The sequence below is a fragment of the Nyctereutes procyonoides genome, unplaced genomic scaffold (genome assembly GCF_905146905.1).
Source record: "Nyctereutes procyonoides isolate TBG_1078 unplaced genomic scaffold, NYPRO_anot_genome, whole genome shotgun sequence".
Lineage (NCBI taxonomy): Eukaryota > Metazoa > Chordata > Mammalia > Carnivora > Canidae > Nyctereutes > Nyctereutes procyonoides.
This window is the reverse complement of record NW_026575121.1, coordinates 52,334,120-52,355,335: the sequence shown is the minus strand read 5'-3', so window position 1 is coordinate 52,355,335 and position 21,216 is coordinate 52,334,120. Positions and strand designations below refer to the sequence as shown.

General features: G+C 40.0%; 3 protein-coding genes across 9 annotated transcripts in view; 1 reads left to right on the top strand and 2 right to left on the bottom strand.

Moving 5' to 3' along the window:
* Window positions 1–8,220, bottom strand: part of ERCC5 (ERCC excision repair 5, endonuclease) — a 33,815-nt gene extending 25,595 nt beyond the window's left edge. For both annotated transcript variants that reach the window (XM_055335608.1, XM_055335607.1), the window contains exons 1-2: window positions 7,816–8,220; window positions 1,091–1,266 (exon numbers count right to left, since the gene is read on the bottom strand). In XM_055335608.1, coding sequence (XP_055191583.1) covers window positions 1,091–1,266; window positions 7,816–7,903 — 264 coding nt within the window. In that variant the 5' untranslated portion in view covers window positions 7,904–8,220. The remainder of the gene's footprint in view (window positions 1–1,090; window positions 1,267–7,815) is intronic.
* On the top strand, window positions 7,902–9,369 carry LOC129516487 (uncharacterized). The gene is made up of 3 exons (XM_055335882.1): window positions 7,902–8,191; window positions 8,252–8,540; window positions 8,890–9,369. The coding sequence occupies exons 1-3, from the start codon at window positions 7,902–7,904 to the stop codon at window positions 9,073–9,075; spliced, it is 765 nt and encodes a 254-aa protein (XP_055191857.1). The 3' UTR covers window positions 9,076–9,369.
* A 2,329-nt stretch (window positions 9,370–11,698) lies between these two features.
* Window positions 11,699–21,216, bottom strand: part of BIVM (basic, immunoglobulin-like variable motif containing) — a 36,779-nt gene continuing 27,261 nt past the window's right edge. For 5 of the 6 annotated variants that reach the window (XM_055335614.1, XM_055335612.1, XM_055335609.1 and 2 more), the window contains exons 7-10: window positions 18,953–19,085; window positions 17,514–17,600; window positions 14,375–14,471; window positions 11,699–13,358 (exon numbers count right to left, since the gene is read on the bottom strand). In XM_055335614.1, the coding sequence (XP_055191589.1) occupies window positions 13,065–13,358; window positions 14,375–14,471; window positions 17,514–17,600; window positions 18,953–19,085 (611 nt within the window). In that variant the 3' untranslated portion in view covers window positions 11,699–13,064. The remainder of the gene's footprint in view (window positions 13,359–14,374; window positions 14,472–17,513; window positions 17,601–18,952; window positions 19,086–21,216) is intronic. The other variant, XM_055335615.1, reaches the window with a different exon arrangement.

The following is a 21,216-nucleotide window of genomic DNA, read 5'->3' as shown; positions in this document are numbered from 1 at the left end:
CATAGGAAATCCTAAAATGTACAGAAGAATCTTGTAAGAAATGTCCATGCAGGAAAAAATGGAATACTCTCCATGCTTATGATGGAATATAAGAAGGAAATACCAAAACATTATTTTCCTTTCTTTCTTTTTTTTAATTAAAATATAACAGACATATAACACTGTGGAAAGTTTAAGATATACAATGTGTTGATTTGGTACACTTATATATTACAAAATGATTACTATAGTAGTGTTAGCTAAAACCTTTATCATGGGGCTGGGGAATTAGGGAGATGTTTACTAGTAGATAAATTCTGGAGTTCTTTTTTCCTGTCTAATCCTTCCGAGGAGTTCCTGATAGACTGTGCCTTGGATAATTTAAAACTGCAACATGCAAGTCTAGATAGACCTTTTATTGGGGGAACAAATGTCTCCAAACATTTACTGATCCTTATTCTTATCCTACATCCTCACTAAATTAGACAATGTCTGTCTGGTGTGATTATGAAGTGATGAGCTGGCATTTTCAACACATAAAAAGTCCTATGTTCAAATGGGTGCTGTCATGGGCAGTGGGGGGCGAGGCGGGGGTTACACAATTACTCCAAAGCTCACAACTTTGTTCCAATATTGTTTCAAACTACTTTCAGAATGAAGAAACTCAGTGTCATTCTTTTACATCCTGGCCAACTTCCTTCCTCAATAATCCACATTAGTCATACCTGGAACCACATAAAATCCAATTAGTCTTTAAACACTGAGGACCCACACTCTCAAATTCATGGAGGCATCTCCCCAACAGACTATCATACTCGGCAGCACAGCTGAAACACACGTAAAACACCTAAGAAGATATTCTAAAAGGAAAACTCTCAAATGTAAGAATCTAGTCATTCTATTAAAAGCTGAATTTTATCACTACACCCAGAATATAGTCTCACAAATAATCGTTTAAAAAAAAAATGTTGATGTGTTCAAGATAAATTTTTTAAAAAGTTGAAATTAAGCTGGATATATGTCAAAATAAGTCTTGGCTTCCAAAATTCTACAGAGAAAACTAAAATTCTACGTTTCTCTAAGAATGCAGAAAGAAAAAAATGATTCTTACCAACGTCTGTTTCTTCAATAGTGGAGCATCCCCATCAAATACAAAAATAGGACGAATTCGAAAAAATAAGAGTTTACAGAGCCGATGAAACAAAGTGAGAAGATGAGCATTTCCTATTGAGTTCCCATGGCAATCCCGGACCCCTCTTAGTGCCTGGTTTAACCAAATGCTAATATCTGGAAAAATTGTTAATGGAAAGTATTTTGGAATTTCTTCCCTCATCCCCACAACTCAAGTCCTGGTAACTGATATCATCTAGACCCTGAAACTAAGCCCCATCAGTTCATGAGAAATTGAAAAATGTTGAGCCCTAATAGAATCTCTCTAAAATCAGTTTATTTGAACCCTCATTACTACTATTCACAGACTGTATGTAAAACCGTACATCAATATATGTGTGATTTAAAAAAATCTAATTGTAAACAGTTGCTTCTTCAAAAAAAACTAATAATCTCTACAGAATTTTAGTAAATTAAGCACAACTCTTCTGGGGAACAATTTGACAATATTAGCAAAAAAATGTAAAAACTGGCATTTCTATTTTACTACTTCTATTTCCAGGCACTCTATTCTCAGAAAATCATCATATAGTCACAATTAAAGTTATTTCTAAGGATGCTTACAGTGATGAAAATATGAAAAACAATGGAAAAGTTTTCCAACAGGTCTTTTCTTAAACTGAACTATGATATACGGATTTGCTGGAATACCAAACAGCCCTCAAAACTGGAAGCTATGGCAGCATGTATAGTGATAAGAAAGACAGTCACTAAATATTAAAGGACATGAAACAGCTTACAGGACTATGGAATGCATAATTACGTTTTATAATATACATGGTTGTTAAATATGAAAAACTAGAAGTTCAGATGCCAAATTATGAACATAGTTAGCTCTTTTGCAATTTTAAGTAATTTATGTTTTCCTGGATTTAACTTTTGTAAAAAATGCTTCTTACTAAATTATTTCCTATTTGTCCATCAGATGGACAGGGTGATGTTGGTTTTCCTGCTCTCCATCTCTCTACCCACTCCTCTAACTCGCTGCTCAGGCATTACTTCAGCAGAGCTCTCCTGGGGCCCCAGCCCTTCCTCCTGCTGCACTGGCTCCCCAGGCTACCTTAGCACCTCCACATCACGCCCTCTCTATCCGGTAGGCTGCCCCAGGACTCTGTCCTGACTCCTAGACTAGATGGCCTAGTTGACATCTCTACCTGGTGCTTTGCATACATTCCCAACTTGACATAATCAAAACTAAACTCCACATCTATTTTTTTCTTTTATTCCTATTTATTTACCTACTTAAATTCAAGGTAATTACCATATACTGCATTATTAGTTTCAGGGGTGGAATTTAGTGATTCATCAGTTGCATACAATACCCAGTGCTCATTACACCACATGCCCTCCTTAATGCCCATCGCCCAGTTATCCCATCCCTCCTGCCCACCTCCCCTCCAGGGACCCTCGGTCTGCTTCCTAGAGTTACCAGTGTCTCTCTTACGGTTTGCCTCCTTCTCCACATCTTTTCCACCAGGCTGCTTATGCCCCCATTGCAGAGAATGTCACCCCCATTCACCAGAGCCAGAATGCTGTCATCCCCAATGCTCCCCTCATCCAAACACTACCAGCTTCTATCAATTCCATCTTTTAATCTATCTTGAAGAGAGATTTTTCCTGCCTCCGGGGTCTTCTCACATGCTCCTTCCTCTCTTAGCTTAGTTACCTCTGATTCACAGGTCTCAGTCTAATGGTCACTTCCTCAGCCCAGATAAAGAACTCCACTTATAGGCTCCTATTCAAAAATATATTACTTATTACATGACAGAAATCCCACTGGGGATACAGCCCTGAACGAAACAAAGGGTTTGCCCTCGTGGAGTTTACAATCTAATGGAGGGAAAAATCAGTAAGATCCATGTCTTGTTTAGCTAGACCACACTTCTGTGCAAGGCTCTCCCTTTCCGAGAGCATATAGGAGGCAACAAATACTTGATATTAAGTGAGCTGAATAGTATTTAAATAGATGTACATTACCTAATTTATAACCATAAAACAAATTAGACCCATCAACAATTAACTCAATAAACACTGTAGTGTTTGTACTTTGTTAACTAGTAACAAAGTAACTAGTGGAAAGCAAGCTATTATTCTACTCATTCCAATATTTGAGTGCTACTATGTGCTAGCATAGTGTCCCAAATTCTTGGGACAGAATAGCAAACAATAGCCCTGAACAGGGTGCCTGGGTGGCTCAATCAGTTAGGTGTCTGCCTTCGGCTCAGGTCATGATCCCAGGGTCCTTGGATCGAGCCCCATGTCAGGCTCCCTGCTCAGTGGAGAGTCTGCTTCTCCCTCTCCCTCTGCTTTTACCCCCTCCTCATGTTCTTTCTCTCTTCAATAATAAAATCTTAAAAAAAAAAAAAAAACAAAAACAGAGCCCTGAAAGTAACAGATAGGGTGTCTGAATCCAAGCTTGTACTCTAATGGGGAAGATGAACAATTAAAAAAGGAAAAAAATAAAGTAATAGAAAAATTATAAAAAAGTAAATAGAGCAGAGTAAAAGGACATGAGCGGGGGTCAGTGACTAATTAGGGAAGGCCTATGTGAAGAATTAGCAGAGAGCTGAATGAACAGGAGCAGCGAACGTTAATGTCCTAGAAGAGAAGCACGATTCCCTCAAAGGGCAATGTGGCAAGAGCACAGCCCCAGGAACAAGAGAGTTGATGGGGGTGTACAGCCCCTGGGCCATGACTTAAAGATCACCCTAGCGACAAGTGGGCAATAAAATAGAAGGAAACTAGTTTTAAAACTAGTTATAATAGCCCTAGTAAAGTGTGAAGACAATGAGAAGTATCAGGTTAAAGATTTACCTTGGAAGTAGGATTTGGTGATGACTTTGTACTGTACTGGATAAGTATTTCTGGTTGCTACAGTGCTGTACAGGATTAAGTTTCCACTTAAACCATTACTTTAAATGCTATAATCAGTGAGAAAATCTATTTTCAGATCAGTGGCTCTCAACTCTGCTATCCTTTCAAACTCGATATAAAGCTTTTAAGACAGAGATTACTAGCATTCATATGCTTAAAATTCAAAATCCTAGACTATTTTTTTAATTAATCATACATAGTCTCAAAGTTGAAAGTTCCATCTTAAAATTATTTTTTGAAATATATGTAAAATTAGGCATTCTGAAAATATATGAATAAGACTTCAGCCCAGGGCCTGATCCTGGAGACCCCAGATCAAGTCCCATGTCAGGCTCCCTGCATGGAGCCTGCTTCTCCCTCTGTCTGTGTCTCTGCCTCTCTCTCTCTCTCTCTCTCTCTCTCTCTCTCTCTCTGTCTCCCATGAATAAATAAAATCTTAAAAAAAAAGACTTGTCTAATTTCAGTAAGTCTATAAAAAAAAAAAAGACTTGTCTAATTTCAGTAAGTCTATAAAAAAAAAAAAGGAACAGCTGGAAAAAAAATTAAATCCACAGCAAAGCCAGAAACATTTTATAGATAAGACCCAAAGGACCAATAACATTCTGAAACGAAAGGTAAATTACTTTAGTTCTACTGGTAGGTGACTTACAATTTAATACCAATTAGTATGCATAGCCTAAAGAGAGTGTGATATTTTGCTAAGAGACATAAATGCATTTTACAAATGCATTTTGTATGCTAAGATTCATAAGAAACTAAAGTTAAACTGTTAATTGTTATTGGGCACATTTAGATTGGATAAATAAACAAGACACTCACTTATAGATGGTTTTAAAAAATGTATTTTAAGGATCCACGAGTAACTTATGAACCTAGTATGTCGTAGATAATTTCTTAACAAAAAAGACCAAAAAATGGAATATAGGTCAGATATTTTAATTCAAATTCCCATGAAAATGAAACAAAGCAAAATCAATTATAAAACAGCAATCAAATATTCTTTTACATATATTTTTATACACATATGTATATAAATGAGATTGTAATTATAAGTGAAAGATCTTTGACAGTCCTCTTTAAATGATTTGTTCTTTCAGAAAAACTTAATAACCTCATGAAAATCATTTCATGTCCCAAAAGAGCTCCTGGGCCATCTAAAAATAATCTAAATTCTAAATTAAATGATTTACCTTCCTTACTTTGGACAACTCCCTAAAAAATTAGAATGCTGAACTTCATGTGTCATCTTAAAGATTTTATAAATTGTTAATTCTTCATAGGGGCTGCAACATAAAATGCCTAAGTCTTTGCTGAAGTTTGAAGGGTTCCTGTCACTGAAAACTGCGCTTTCCTTCAGGTACAGGTCTATGATGAAAATCTTTAGGAAGCAGTGATTTGAAGAACCACTAGAGGGCAACAATAGCACATGTGCTTAAAAAACAACCACCAGCACCTTTCCCTTTCCCCTACGCATGGTATCGTGCATAAAAACTTTTCAGCAATTTTGATAGGGGTTGCATTATACGTGTAAATTCCTTCTTCAGAGACTTAGAACAAATTATTTTAAGATTTGTGTGGAATCAGAAAAGACCCCAAACAGCCAGGGGAATTTTAAAAAAGAAAACCATATCTGGGGGCATCACAATGCCAGATTTCAGGTTGTACTACAAAGCTGTGTTCATCAAGACAGTGTGGTACTGGCACAAAAACAGACACATAGATCAATGGAACAGAACAGAGAACCCAGAAGTGGACCCTGAACTTTATGCTCAACTAATATACGATAAAGGAGGAAAGACGATCCACTGGGAGAAAGACAGTCTCTTCAATAGATGGTGCCGGGAAAATTGGACATCCACATGCAGAATAATGAAACTGGACCACTCTCTTGCACCATACACAAAGATAAACTCAAAATAGATGAAAGATCTAAATGTGAGACAAGATTCCATCAAAATCCCAGAGCAGAACTCAGGCAACACCCTTTTTGAACTTGGCCACAGTAACCGGAGAAGGACAGTGTATGTTCTCATTCATTTGGGGAATATGAATAATAGTGAAAGAGAATATAAGGGAAGGGAGAAGAAATGTGTGAGAAATATCAGAAAGGGAGACAGAACATAAAGACTTCTAACTCTGGGAAATGAACTAGGGGTGGTGGAGGGGGAGGAGGGCGGGGGGTGGGGGTGAATGGGTGACGGGCACTGAGGTGGGCACTTGACGGGATGAGCACTGGGTGTTATTCTGTATGTTGGTAAATTGAACACCAATAAAAATTAATTTATAAAAAAAAAAAAAAACTTTTCAGCAAGCCACAACTTGTTACAGACATATTTCAAGATTATTCACACTGCAGAAAATATAATCATCATCTTAACTTTCATTTGAAAATTTTCAGTGTTCCATTTTGTATAAGTTGTCTCCAGGCTAAATAATGGTTCCTCTCTGTAGCTCCTTCCGCAGAATTCTTACCCATTCTCTTAAACTGCATTTACCACCGACAGGAATTATTTACATGATTCCCTCCTCCACCTCTCTAATGAACTCCTAGGCTCATAAGTTCCCATGTAAAGAACTGGTGTAAGGTGCCACCAGCTTCCAAAACAGAACAGCCATACAAAAAAGGAGGACGGAAAGGAGGAGAATGTTTAACGAATAAAAAGACCAAACTTGGGGATCCCTGGGTGGCCCAGCGGTTTGACGCCTGCCTTTGGCCCAGGGCGCGATCCTGGAGACCCGGGATCGAATCCCACGTCGGGCTCCCGGTGCATGGAGCCTGCTTCTCCCTCTGCCTGTGTCTCTGCCTCTCTCTCTCTCTCTCTCTCTCTCTCTCTCTCTCTCTGTGTGTGTGTGTGTGTGTGTATCATAAATAAATAAATAAAACCAAACTTGCATGAGTATTCATATTTTGATGAAGAAGACAAACATTTGGGAAGGCGTTGGGAGATGAGATAACTAGGTGCTGGGCATTAGGGAGGGCACATGATGAGATGAGCACTGGGCATTATACTGTATGTTGGCAAACTGAATTCAATTTTTTAAAAATAATAAAAAAGAAAAGGAATACAGGATCACAATTTAAAAAAAAAAAGAAAAGAAAATTAAAACGTTTAATTCCAGAGACACCAAACCAGACAGATACACCAACGACAGCCCTTCAAAGTCCATCATAGAGACTAGGAGGAGAAAACAAAACAACCAACCAACCACTGTTTCTCTTTCGAAGTCTTCCCAGTGTTGTACAACATCGCTTTCCGGTTCCAAAACCCATAATCAAAAATAGTAAAAGTCACTTTCTAGAAAAGAAAGAAAAGGCCCAACCCCTGTCCCCACCACCACCACCCTTCTTCTAACAAGCCTAAGGGGAGCAGAACTCAGGACAGCAAGTACAACTCCGGTGGGGAAGTCCGCCGCATTTTCTCCGTGCTCATCTCCCGGCAGGGATCCTATTTCTAAGCCCTACGACGTTCCCTAAGCTCCTTTCACTTACGTAACCCCTTTAGGACTCACACCAACCCTGTGTGTGGATACTGCCGTCGCGGCCACCTTCCGGACCAGGGAACCAGAGCACACACACGCCCTACGGGATAAAGCCCGAGGACTGCAATCCTGGGTGGCCTGGCCCCACGGCAGGCAAGGGCAGACACTCGCGGAGAGAAAAGGTCATCAAGGAGATTCTACTGCACCCCCGAGCGCGCCTGGCATCCGGCCCACCCCACCCCGCGCCCCGTGGGGAGCCCCCAGAGAGGAACTCGGGCGAGAACCCCGCACCCGAGAACACGTCAAGGATACCCACGGCGAGGATCTTCCCTTCCAGGGTCTCCGGGCTGACCTGCCGCCCGGAGCACTCCAGCAGCTTCCAGAGCCCGCGGACCCCCATGAGGCCGCGGCGACAGGCGGGGCGGCGGGGTCGCAGTCGGCCTCCTACTCCAACTCTCCCACCCGGGCAAGACCGACAACACCACGGCCGCAGCGGTACTTCCCGGCGGCGACACCGCCTCACAGGAGAAAGGCGCGACCAGAGAAGGGCCGGCGTCGGGAAGAGCAAGCCCTCCTCTCGCCCAAGGTTCGCCCCAAACCTACGCACTCTAAAAGGAGGAGCGGGGCGGGGGGCGTCGGCGAGACAAACCGCCAGAGGGGGTTCCCCCGCACAGCGCGTCTTCTCGAGGTAAGTGCGCAAACCGACGCAAAACGCGAGCGCCCGGCTTCCGTCTAATGCAGGCTCCAGACGGAAGTCCCGCCTCCTGGCCACGTGTATTGGCTGCGCCTCTCCACCCCGGAAGCGGGGTCGGTTCCGTCGCCGTGTTTGCGTCCTTGCCGTTCCCGAACCGCCTCCTCGCGGGCGTGTCGCAGCTAACCGTTACCGCGAGGCGGAGTGTCTCCTCGCTGACGCGACAGTTCTCCACGTGGCTTCTGCGGATCAGTTTCTCCCCGCCCGCCGCCAGTTCTGCGAACTCTTAATACCGACTATTGTTTTACCGGAGGAGCGACCACGGAAAGGGGGATGCCTGGCCGAGGTTTTTAAATTAACACGTTTTGGGATCCCTGGGTGGCGCAGCGGTTTGGCGCCTGCCTTTGGCCCAGGGCGCGATTCTGGAGACCCGGGATCGAATCCCACATCGGGCTCCCGGTGCATGGAGCCTGCTTCTCCCTCTGCCTATGTCTCTGCCTCTCTCTCTTTCTCTCTCTGTGACTATCATAAATAAAAAAAAAAAAAATTTAAATTAACACGTTTTTTTGTCCGACACCCTGTAGTAGCTAGATAATAATAGGGCAGCGTTCTTAACCACCTTTTAAAAGCCTTAGCCCTTGAAATATAGTTAGGTTTTTCTCCGGTGTCTAAATGTAGGATTCCATGTTCCGTAGGTCGGAAGTGACGAGAAACTGGATCGTGAGAGTGGTTGCTGGAAAGGCGGCTGCAGGCCCAGGGTCCGACCCCGATCCCGACCACGCCGCGTCCGAGTGTTCGGCCTTGTTCAGGGCTTGGCTTTTCCTCTGCAGATGGGGCATAAGATCCGTCTTACAGGCTGTTTTAGCTCGGAACACAGGTGATGTACGAAGACTGCTCACCACTACCATCCAATAAGTGATAGCTCATCATACGCGTTGGTTCTGACTTGTATAGAAACGAGGTTGAAGCTCAATGGGAAGGTTGATTTAGGGCAGCCCCGGTGGCGCAGCGGTTTGGCGCCGCCTTCGGCCCCGGGTGTGATCCTGGAGTCCCGGGATCGAGTCCCACATCAGCCTCCCTGCGTGGGGCCTGCTTCTCCCTCTGCCTGTGTCTGTCTGTCTGTCTCTGTCTCTCTCTTTGTTCCAATGATTAAATAAATCTTTTTTTAAAAGGTCGATTTAAATGAGGTGGTGATTTTGTTAAAGAAACCCTTTATGACAAAACTAGCAAAAATTAATTTTTAGAGGGCCCCCGGGTGGCCCAGTGGTTGGGCGTCAGCCTCCGACTCAGGTCATGATCCCGAGATCCTGGGATCGAGTCCCGCATAGGGCTGCCCGCAGGGAGCCTGCTTCTCCCTCTATGTCTCTGCCTCTCTGTGTCTCTCACGAATAAATAAAATCTTTTTTAAAAATTACTTTTTAGGAAAACCATTGCACAATTTTGGGGGTTTTTTTGTGGGGGCTTTTTTTTTTTTTTTTTTTTTTTTTGGTCTTGACTCCATTTGTGGAGTCATTCCCAGAAATGGTTACTAGTTGTATTTTACATTGGTTAATATAATTGCCTGTTCAATGTTTGTTGTCCCCCTCCCCTCCACAGGAGCCAAGAGCTATTTTGTTGACTGTTAGGACCCCACATAGACTCCATACACTTAGCAGGTGTTCCATAGATATTGCCTGAAGGACTTCTTTCAGCCTCTAAAGCTGTGGGGTGTATCTTGCATCCTCCTGAAAGAGAATGTCCTCACAAGTCAGGCAGCCCGTGGTCCAAATCCTGCCCAAGCCACATCATAACCCTGTGTTGGTGGGCTCAGCTCTCTGTGCACCTCCAAAATTTATATGGCAAACCCCTAAACCCCAACACCTCAGAACGTGACTGTACTTGGAGATTGGCCTTTGAAGGGTGATTAAGTTAAAATGAGACTGTGAGGGTGAACCTAACCCATTCTGACTGGTGTCCTTATGAGAGGGAATTTGGGCACACAGACACCAAGGATGTGCACACTGAGGACGAGGCCTGTGAGGACACAGCGAGAAGGTGGCCGGCCGTCCACAAGACAAGGAGAAAGGCTCAGGTAAAACCAAACCTGTCAACCCTTGATCTCAAACTTGCAGCCTCCAGAACTGCAAAAAATACATTTCTGCTGTTTAAGCACTGCAGTCTGTGGTATGTTATGGCAGCGCTAGTAAACGGAGACACCCGATGATCCTAAGCAAGTTTCTTCCCAGTGAGGGTCTGGGAGGGAAATAGTGGTGCCACCTATTTCTTAGGGTTCTGAGATCGGTGATTTTTATATGAAACACCTAGTGGGTAATAGTGATCAAAGTAGTTTGCTGAGTGAATGATCGAGGGAGAAAATGCTATGGGTAAAACTGATATGCAAACTGTGATGAATCCCAGAGCAAGTTGTCTGGGACAAGGCAAGTTTGGACATGTTTTGGCTACTGCACCAGCATGGCCTAATGATGGGGTGTAGCACTGGGGATAGGAACAATTTCAGGATTTCATCTAAAACATTTTTTATGTCTACAAGCTGGGTAAAAACAAATAGCAACATAGGCATCTGAATATTACATGTGCTTTTAAAACCAGAGCAACATTGCTTGAATACAAAATATTCTTTTGAGGGAACAGTCACTAAGGGGTGTGTATTTGACTTACTTAAGGAGTTCTCAAGATTCTGAGCAGTAATACACACTTTTGGAGTAATAATAGCAAGCACTGTCTGCAAAGCACTCTTCTAAACACTGGACATGCATTCACTTGTTCTTCAGAACAATTTATAAAATAGATGCTATTATCCCCAACCAATGCGGAAATAAGCACAGAAACATTAATCCTAACTTGCACGTAGTGATGCAAAGCTAGTGAGCATGGAGCCAGTATTTGAAACTTCAGTGCTTCTATGGAGATTCCTAAGAAGCACTGACCAAGAAATCAAATGTGACAGGAATGTTGCTCATCTTGAAAGAGAAGTGCACAGTGACTTGCACATATTTTGGGGGAATTAGTCTCTATAAACCTCAATGTGCTCTTAATAACTGCCGAACTTATATATCAAGTTATTAAGTAATCCTATATATCAAGACTTTTATAAAAATTGTTTATGGCCAATAGGTAATTCATATAAACTCATCCTCTTTCTTAGGTGTCACTGTATTCTTAGTGTTGCATTGGTCTCCTTTCCTCTTGGTTCTCACTATCTATCTCTTCTCTGAAATGTGTCATTGAACTCAAACTGCTGATATTCAACCATGTTTGACCTACAAAAGTGACAACTTTGTTTAGGTCAAGCCCATATAACTAAATGTTCTATTTCCTATTTTGACGTCTTACAGGAATCTAAAACTATAGTCATAATTTATATCGTTCCACTGATTATAAAAGTCTGATACAAGAAAGTTTCTTCTAACACACTACTTAGGCACAATTGTCACAAACTTCCAACAGAATTCCAAGGGCACTCCCCACCTAAAACAAAGGTTCAAAGCATTCACACTGTTAAAAGTAGAAAACAAAACTTTATTTGATGAAAACTTCTTAAAAGTTCCAGTGTGAAGTAACAAAATCAGCAACCTACAAATCTCCTCATTCCTTTGCATTTCACGCAAAATATTCTCTTCAGAAAAATGACCCTTTTGTAATATATATCCCTGTCTGTAGGCTAGGCATGTCTGAGTGGATAAATGGATATAAAATTCAAAAGAGAAGAAAATGAAAATATCCTAAAAATAAAAATCTGAACCCTCTTCCTTGAGGTGTATTGCAGTATGGTTACCAACACATTCAGCACCTTGTAATAATCAAGTTACTGATGTGAGCATGGAACAGCCCCTGAAATGAAAGAACAAGTCACAGGTTGGCAGCAGAATAAAAATTGACATCAACTGGAGAGGAGCTCAAATACATGAAATCCACACTTTCTGAACTATTTAACACTCACTTCAAACAGCTAATTGCACAGGCTTAAAAAAGAAGCAGCTCGGAGTTGGGAATATGGATATTTGCCCTCTGAGTGACATAGCATTCCTAATGCCTCTTTAATGCTGCTCACGATATAGACTCCACACTGAGGGACCAATCAAATATCACAAGATTTCATTTCACACATTACCTTGGATGTAGAAACTTTGGATCCCACTTGTTCTTTTATTGTATCCCAAAACAAGGTTCATTGTACACAGACATCTTTCAAGACCTGAAGATCTTGCCAATATTGGATAGTAAGATACCAAGTCAAAAAAGTCAAGAATATCCTGAATCAATGCACATAGAAAAGATGAGTTTCTTGAGTCTTCTCTTTTGCCTCTTTACTGAGGATCCTGAGAAAGCCAGGAAACAAATGAGGCAGGCAAGATACTGCTTACAAGAAAAAGAATTCTGGAGTCCCTAAATAATTTTAAGTGAGCTTTAACCATCAGAAAAAACTAGAAATCAACAACCCTAATTTTGTTTAAAAAGGTAGATGGTGCCTTACATTTTGAGTTTAGCAATAAAACTATCTGCAAAAAATGCCTGGTGATTAAGTCATAAGAAATAATTTCATGCTTAAGTATTGCAAATCATGATGCTATTAGGTGAATTTGTGTTTAATTTGTTTATATGCAATTTATTTGGATTTTGTGAAATTATCCATAATGTTTTCATACCTTAACTTTAAAAGGACAGTAATCTGTGCTTATCTGCTTATTTATCTGAAATCACCCATCATAATCATACACAAGCTTATTTACTGGAGAACTACAAGGTTATGTTTTGTACCACAAGATCTGTTCTATTTAGTGTAGGCTTAATAAAATCTTCTACTGTCTTAATGCAGTCTTGTGTAGAACCAGTTGTGTGTTTAACACAAGATGTTCGGTATCCAACGTGGTCAGTCATTCCCATCATAATCACTGTAACCCTGGTAGCCACTGTTCCTTCTCTCATGGATACTGGACATCTTTTTCCATGCCGAGTCCTGATGGAAACTAGCACTGAAAGACCGGCCCAGACGCCCATGCTGCTTCTTGGATATATTATCTTCACTCTCAGATTTAGCAATTCCCTGGGCATGTGTTGGAGGTTGTGATTCTCGTCTAATGCTTCCAAATGGAAAGTTCCAAAGGCCAAATCTTTGCCAATTAAGTCTCTGGAATGCGATGATGCAATGCAAATTTCCCCCAACCTGAGAAGAAAAGAAGCTGGGTTAAGAAAATAAAAGGAATTATGCTAATTATGTGGGTTCCTATGAATTCCCTTATTTTTCCCCTTTTACCTGCCTCAAAACAGACATCATCAGATCACCTTAACCTGCATCTTTCTAGACTAGCTGCCTTTACAAAAATATAACAATGGAACCAAAACACTCCCCCCCCCCACCGTATGCCTCCCCACAAGTCACACACACTGTAACCTCCCCATTTGCCTAATCCAAACTCCCAAGGTCTGTGGCACCTGGGTGGTCAATCCTCAAGTGGCCAACTCTTGATCTGTGAGATCAAGCCCTACCATCCAGCTCTGCACTCAGTACAGTTTACTTGGGATTCTCTCTCTCTCTGTCTCTCCCCTCTGCCCCTCACTCACTCTCTCACACTTGTTTGGTTCACTCTCTCTCAAATAAATAAAATCATCAAACACCAAAATCATTCCTCTTCCTATCTCCTATACATTCTCAGTGTTAGTAGGATCATATCAGTGGGAGGTCAACACAATCCACAGAATCTACCATTCCCTGAGAACCTCTCACAGCTGCCTTCTTTACACATGGCTCTGCTTTATGGCCACAGTTCATTTGCCTCAGGAATGAACACCTGACCCAAGCTGGGCCAAAGCTCTGAAACTGGGCCAGACACAGGCCAGTCTCAGTCTAGACTGCTCATCTGAAAGGGAGATATAAGTTGAAGTTCCTGATCTTCAAGAAACAATCTGGCAGACAAAACCAACATACAACTCCCAAAAGAATCAAACAGATTAGCAACTTGGCCCCTGCTAACATTCTTTGAGGTGATACCTATCCCTTACAAATCCAGGCTATCGTCTTTCCCTTTTCATTCTAAAGATAGCCCTATGTCCTGAAAGTAATTTTCACTTCTCTAAGATACTCTGAACTGGATTTCTATTATTTACAACCTAAAGAGTGCTGAGTCAAAGACTGCATTTGGGCTGGTAGGGAAATATCTTCAAATCCTATTGTGTTCTTACCTTCTTTGTTTTTCGATACTGCAGCCCCCTCTCCAAGTGTCGGATATCTAGATACTCTGGGTTTTGAGTGTTGAGATCAGTAACAATATCTGCCCACCTATAGTGGAAAAGGAAGGATAAAGAACAGTTTTCTTTAAGTATAAGATACCATTGTCATGGAATTTTTTAATATTTTATTTATTTATGTGAGAGAACACATAAGAGAACGGAGAAGCAGAAGAAGAGGGACAGACTGTGCTGAGTGCAGAGCCCAATGCAAGGCTCGATCTCATGACCCCAAGACTACAATCTAAGCTGAAATCAAGAGTTGGACGCTCAGACACCCTTGTAGCCCCCCAGACACCCTTGTAATGGAACTTTTCACATGAGCAACTTGCTACAATATTACCATGACAGTAATTTTCTTATATCAAGACTGTTCCACCTACTAAGCTTTAATTCTTTTTTTTTTTTAGGTTTATTTATTTATTCATGAGAGACACAGCCAGAGAGAGTGGCAGAGACATAGGCATAGTGAGAAGCTGGCCCCTCACAGGGAGCCCAATGCGGGACTCGATCCTGAATCCCAGGATCATGACCCGAGCCGAAGGCAGGCACCCAACTGCTGAGCCACCCAGGCATCCCTAATTCTTTTTTTTTTTTCCTAATTCTTTTTTTTATGACAAGTCAGTTTAACCAGCTATTGCCAAGATTCTCAGTTTTAAAATGCTTACTTTCACAATGAAATACATACATATCAACCTGTTACATGAAATCTTGCAGGCTAGAATAGAAACAGTCCATATTTCCCTTTTAAGTAAAGTTGTTTTTCAAAACATTTAAACATTATATGAGGGTGCCTGAGTGTCTCGGTCCATTGGGTGTTGACTCTTGGTTTCAGCTCAGCTCATGATCTCCTGGTTGGGAGATGGAGCCCCACCTCCCGTTCCAGCTCCACATTCAGCTCAGTGGGAAATCTGCTTCCCATCTCCATCTCCCTCTACCCCTCCCTCCCACTCATGCACATTTTCTCTCTCTCAAATGAATAAATAAATCTTTAAAAAAAAGTTAATGTCCATTTATTCACAGACAACATGATTGATTATATATAAAATACAAAGTAATTACAAATTACTCTGTATTATAAAACTATTACTGGAATTAATAAGTGAGCTTGATAAAGATGCAGTATTCAAGGCCTATATAGATAAATTTTATTTTTGTACACTACCAGGAAATAATTAGGAAAGGAAATGTTTTAATATTTAAAAACATTTTAAAGGAAGTGTATACTTCCAGTTATAAGACAAATAAGTAGGGATATAATGTACAATACGGGGACTGTGGGAAACACTACTATATGATATAAGGAAGTCAGTAAGAGAGGAGATCCTAAGAGTTCCCATCACAAGGAGGACTTTTTGTTAACTAAATCTACTGTGGTCATCATTTTACAATATATGTAAATCAAACTATCATGCTGTATACCATTAACTTATATAGTGATATGTGCTAGTTATTTCTCAATAAAACTAGAAAATAGATACTTTTTTAAAATACTTTCTTTAAAAAAATCAATTTGAAATACCATTAAAACACTTAGGAATCTGTATAGCATGGTGACTATAGTTAATAATACTGTATTGTATACTTGAAATTTGCTAAGAGAGTAGATCTTAAGTGGTCTCACCACACACACCGAAAAGGTAACTATGTGAGCTAATGGATATGTTAATTAACACCGATGGTAGTAATCATTTCACAAAATATATATCAAACCAGCACATTGCACACTTCAAATATATACAGTTGTATTTATACATTATACCTCAATAAGCCTGGGGAAATAAAATTAAGTAAAAAAAAAAAAGAACAACATCAAATATTGGTGAAGATATGAAGAACAACTGGACTTTCCATACATTGCTGGTTCGGGAGCAGCTGAGTGGCTCAGTGGTTGAGCATCTGCCTTTGGCTCAGGTCATGATCTCAGGGTCCTGGGATTGAGTCTTGCATCAGGCTGCCTGCAGGGAGCCTGTTTCTCCCTCTGCGTATGTCTCTGCCTTTCTCTCTGTGTCTCTCATGAATAAATAAATAAAATCTTTTTTAAAAAAATTGCTGCTGGGAGTGTAAAATGGTACAACCCCACTGGAGAACGTTCTCCCAGTTTCTTAAATACACATCTATAACCAGCAATTCCATTCCTAAATATCTATCCAAGAGAAACAAAACATAAAAACATGTCCTCAAAAAACCTGTACAAGAAAATGTGGCATATCCATACAGCAGAAAAGTATTAGGCCATATAAACAGATGAAGTTCTAGTCCATGTTACACCACAGATGAACACTGAAAAGATTATTCTAAGTGAAAAATGACAGATACAAAGGCCCCAAATTTTATGATTCCATTTATATAAAATGTCCATTTTAGGCAAATGCACAGAGATAGAAAGTAGATCGCATTGCCAGGGGCTGGGGGAGGGGACTGGGAAGTGGTTGCTAACGGGTATGGGGTTTCTCCTGGGAGTGATGAAAATGTCCTGGAATTAGGTAATGGTGACTAATGCTCAACTCTGAATACACTAAAATCCATTGAATTGTACATTTTTAAAGGGTGCACTTTTATGATATGTGAATTTTATTTCAAAGAAGTTGTTACTTAAAAAAGTTTTAAAGACATGAACATTAATGTTCCTAACAGCTTTACCCAGAGTACACCAAACTCAAGACAATCCAAATGGTCATCAAACAGGAAAATGGATAACAAATTGTGGTATACTTATAATACTTCATATCACTCAGCAATAAGAAAAGAAGCATGACATGCATGACACTGTGGATAAATTTCACAGGATCACTTAACTGATAGAAGCCTGACAAGAAAGAATATTGTAGGACTCCATATACATGAATTTCAAGAACATGCAAAGCAATTCCACAGTGTTAGAACAGAGGTTGTCTATGGAGACTGACAGGAAAAGAGAATGAGGGTACTTTCAATGCAATTAAAAATGAAAATCTTCCATATCTTGATCTGGGTGGTGGTTACACAGGTGTATTCATTTACCAAAATCCACCTAATTATGCAATTAAGATCTGTGCATTTCATTATATATAAATCTTACCTAAATTAAAGAGAAAAAGAGAAATTAACATACTTTTTACAGTGAATAGCAGGATGTTTTCTACTTGATTCTCCAATTAAGATCCAATATTCTACTTCTTGTGGTAAGAGGGGACCCCTGCTAAATATAAAATATAGCAAGCTTAATAAAGGCCATTCACTCCTTTGATAATATTGCTTCAACTATGTTAATGAAATATATACTAAAGTTTATTTAAATAGGACATTCATTAATGCTAGAATAGATATTATGTTTAGGCTTGAAGAAATTTCTTAAGGCCATTAAAGAGAAAGCATAAATTCAACTTAGGTCTTGACCTCTATTATAAAATATAGGACAAAAAAAAAAAAAAGAAAAAGAAATATACCACCGCTCAGCATCTAAAAGAAGAAAAAAAAAATCCTAGCATACTACCAGCATTCTCCCAACTACTCCTCTCCTTTCACTGTGTATTTAAAAAGTTTCAAAAGGCATAATAATAGAAAAAAAAAAAACCTAAAGTATACCAATGCCCTTATCTCACCTCCAGAAACTAATTCAAGTAAGTCTGGAGTAGAGCACAGGGAGGGATTTGCCCAGTTGTAAAGGCATCTCAGGTGATTCTTAGGTACAGGCAAAGGTGGGAGAACTCTCCCCTAATGAGTACAAAGTAGGAGTACCTATTTTTTCACATTTCATATTTGATAGATATCTGGAGTAAGGTGAAGGTGCAGGATGAAACCATAGGAGAAACACATGCCTCACCTCCAGAGAGATGAATAAAACATTTCAGGGTTTGGAGATATCAAGTCGTTTCCCTCTTCCTCCCCATTCACAAAAACACAATGTACAGCTTCCTGGTTCTCCCAGGTCTCAGGATCCTGTCCCAGGATGCCCCAGCCCCACAATGCCTTGAGAGAGACTCATGCTACATAGCCTCCAGCCCCAAAGAACCCATCCTACCCCCAGATGACCAAGCCGTGCTCTCCCTGCCTGACCCTCAGGTTTCATGGAAAGAGAGCAATGCTACCCCTACCTCCTCCTTGAGCAAAGGGGGAACACTGGTAAATTCCACATTTTTCACCATGAGAAAAGATGCTTCTTACTGTATTCATTTGGGACAATTTTTTGCTACAAGATTCCATAATTCATTTTCCGTGTGGGACAATGGATGAAAACACCATGACATAATATGTGAAGTCCTTTGTAACCATTTTATAATATACATAAAAGTGATTTTTCAAACATCTTTCTCTGAAGTACCCAAGTGGATAATGTAAAAGCACAACTAACCAAATGCAATTCCGCAAAAGAATTAGCTAAAATATTTAAAGAATAGTCGAACTTTAAAAATAGAAAAAGAATAGTCTAACTAGAAGTAAAGAGAGCAAATAACCAAGTGTTCCAATTTGTGAGCAACTAAATATTTCTTAAATGCTTTCTACCACACATTTTCTTGGTGAATTATCCACATAAAATATAGAAATACCTACCTGAATGCTTTATTAGCTTTAACAGGGGTTGCTTCAAATCCAATTGGACAAAAATAATGATTTTGGCAATGATAGATATAAGCCAGTGATTCATCTTTCAATCCATGAGTTAACTTCGACAACGCCCCTGAAGCTAAACAAAAGCAAAAGCAAACAAACTGAGGGACCCTGAAGCACTGTCGATGCTTTATACACACACTCAAATTGCTGAGGAAAAATCAGAAATATAGATACAAAAAATATTAACAAATTTACTTTCAGTTTTACCCTTTCAACTGAAATTCAGATAAACTGAATAGCAAAATAAAGACCTGAACTATATCCTTGCTTATCAAAACCTTCTAATAGCACATACTTACCTACAAAATTTGATTACCACATAAAATCTAATACCCAAACAATGGTCTCAACTTTTCTTGTTGTGCACATCTGTCACTGGAAGTTTCTAAATAGGCATGCTCAATAGAAGCATTTTTGTTTATAGACTATGTATACTACTAACATGCTACTAATACGGCTTTATAAGAGATATACAAAAGGTAGAAATTTTTAATTTGTAATTTCCAATATGTCCTTCCCATTCCATGGTGGTCATCTCGCATAGCTCCAGCAGTATGTACGTCCCCAATCTGAAGAGCGCTGATGTTGATGGGTAAATATAAACTCCAGATAATATACAAACCCCCAAAGAGCAAACATTTCCCCACTAACACACACTTTACTCTTTCTACAAAAGTTACCCAGGCTAGAGGGAGAGCTTTCATAAGCCAAGTGATGAGACAAGAACATCTCTCAGACAGGCTGACCATACCACAGAATCCTCTTATAACCATTCTTCCTTTTATAGTTCCCACAGCTATATTAGTTGTGAAGTAATTTCAAAAGTATTACCCTACGCAATGTTTTTTTACCAACACTCAATACTTAAAGCCATTAACTGAGGTTTCATTAACTTGCATCTCCGGGAAGAAACTAAATTATGCATGAACAAATAGCCCATTCAAACTGGAAATCCTAAAAATAGGGAAGCAGATGAAAGCTGGCAATTTATGGTTTCCCCAAGTGACTTTTTGGCCACTGACATAGCTAAAGACCACTCAGAACAGCAGGTCAAGGCTGTACCAAAGCTAACACAGCAACATGCCACCCCACCCCTCCAGCCACACACAGTTTGTGAGCTGCCTGGGAGTAATAACATTTCAGGCTTCATTTTCTTCTCCAAGGCTTCATCTAGGTCTTTCCCATAGATTTTTACTTCACGGCCTACCAGCAGGGCATATCTACATGATGAGGTGATCTTTTCCACTAACATTTCTATAGCATAATGACAAATGATAAATCTTTCTGCAGCTTTTGGTTGCTTCCCCTGGCAATTTAAAAACTAACATCCAAGGGCAGCTCTAAATGAATGCCCATCCAGAATTAAAATTCTGAAGAGGGTCATTATGTCACTACGGTAGTTGATTCCAGGATCATGAGCAAATGTCAATGTATGCATATGGACTCATAACAAATTCAAAAATTACAAAAGATACATATAATTGGTTGAGGAAAAAACTCTTAAACTCTTTTTTTAAAATTGAGAAAATGTCAAATAGGAAGTTTTTCCAAATAATTAAAACTTCCCAACTAAAATTTTTAATAAATAACTAAAATAAAAGGAATTTTTATTATAGCTTTTAAAAAAAAAAAAAAGATTTTATTTATTTATTCACGAGAGATAGAAAGAGAGAGAGAGAGAGGCAGAGACACAGGCAGAGAGAGAAGCAGGCTCCATGCGGGGAGCCTGACATGGGACTGGATCCTGGATCTCCAGGATCACGCCCTGGGCTGAAGGCGGCGCTAAACCGCTGAGCCACCTGGGCTGCCCTTGTTATAGCTTTTTAATGAATATCTAAATATTTGACAATTTCCTTCTTTAAAGTCAAATATAATACAAAACAACTGACTTCATTTGTGTGTGAAGAGTAATGACTCTAATGTCCTGGAGCAAATGAGATAAAGTAAGAAAATTTGCTCTCATCAATCTTTACATCTTTTTTGTCTGCCACATTCTGACCACGTCCTCATTTTTTAGAAGACATGAGATGTTTGGGTGTTGTTTTTCTATAGAGTAATAATTATGGGCTTAGTGCTAGGCATGGATGTTTCTGCTCCTTACTTTAAGATTCTGATTAATTTGGATTAGGAATTAGCAAATTTTTTCTTAAGGGGCCAGAGAGTAAATATTGGAGGTTTGTGGGTCATGAGCGCTCCTCATACTA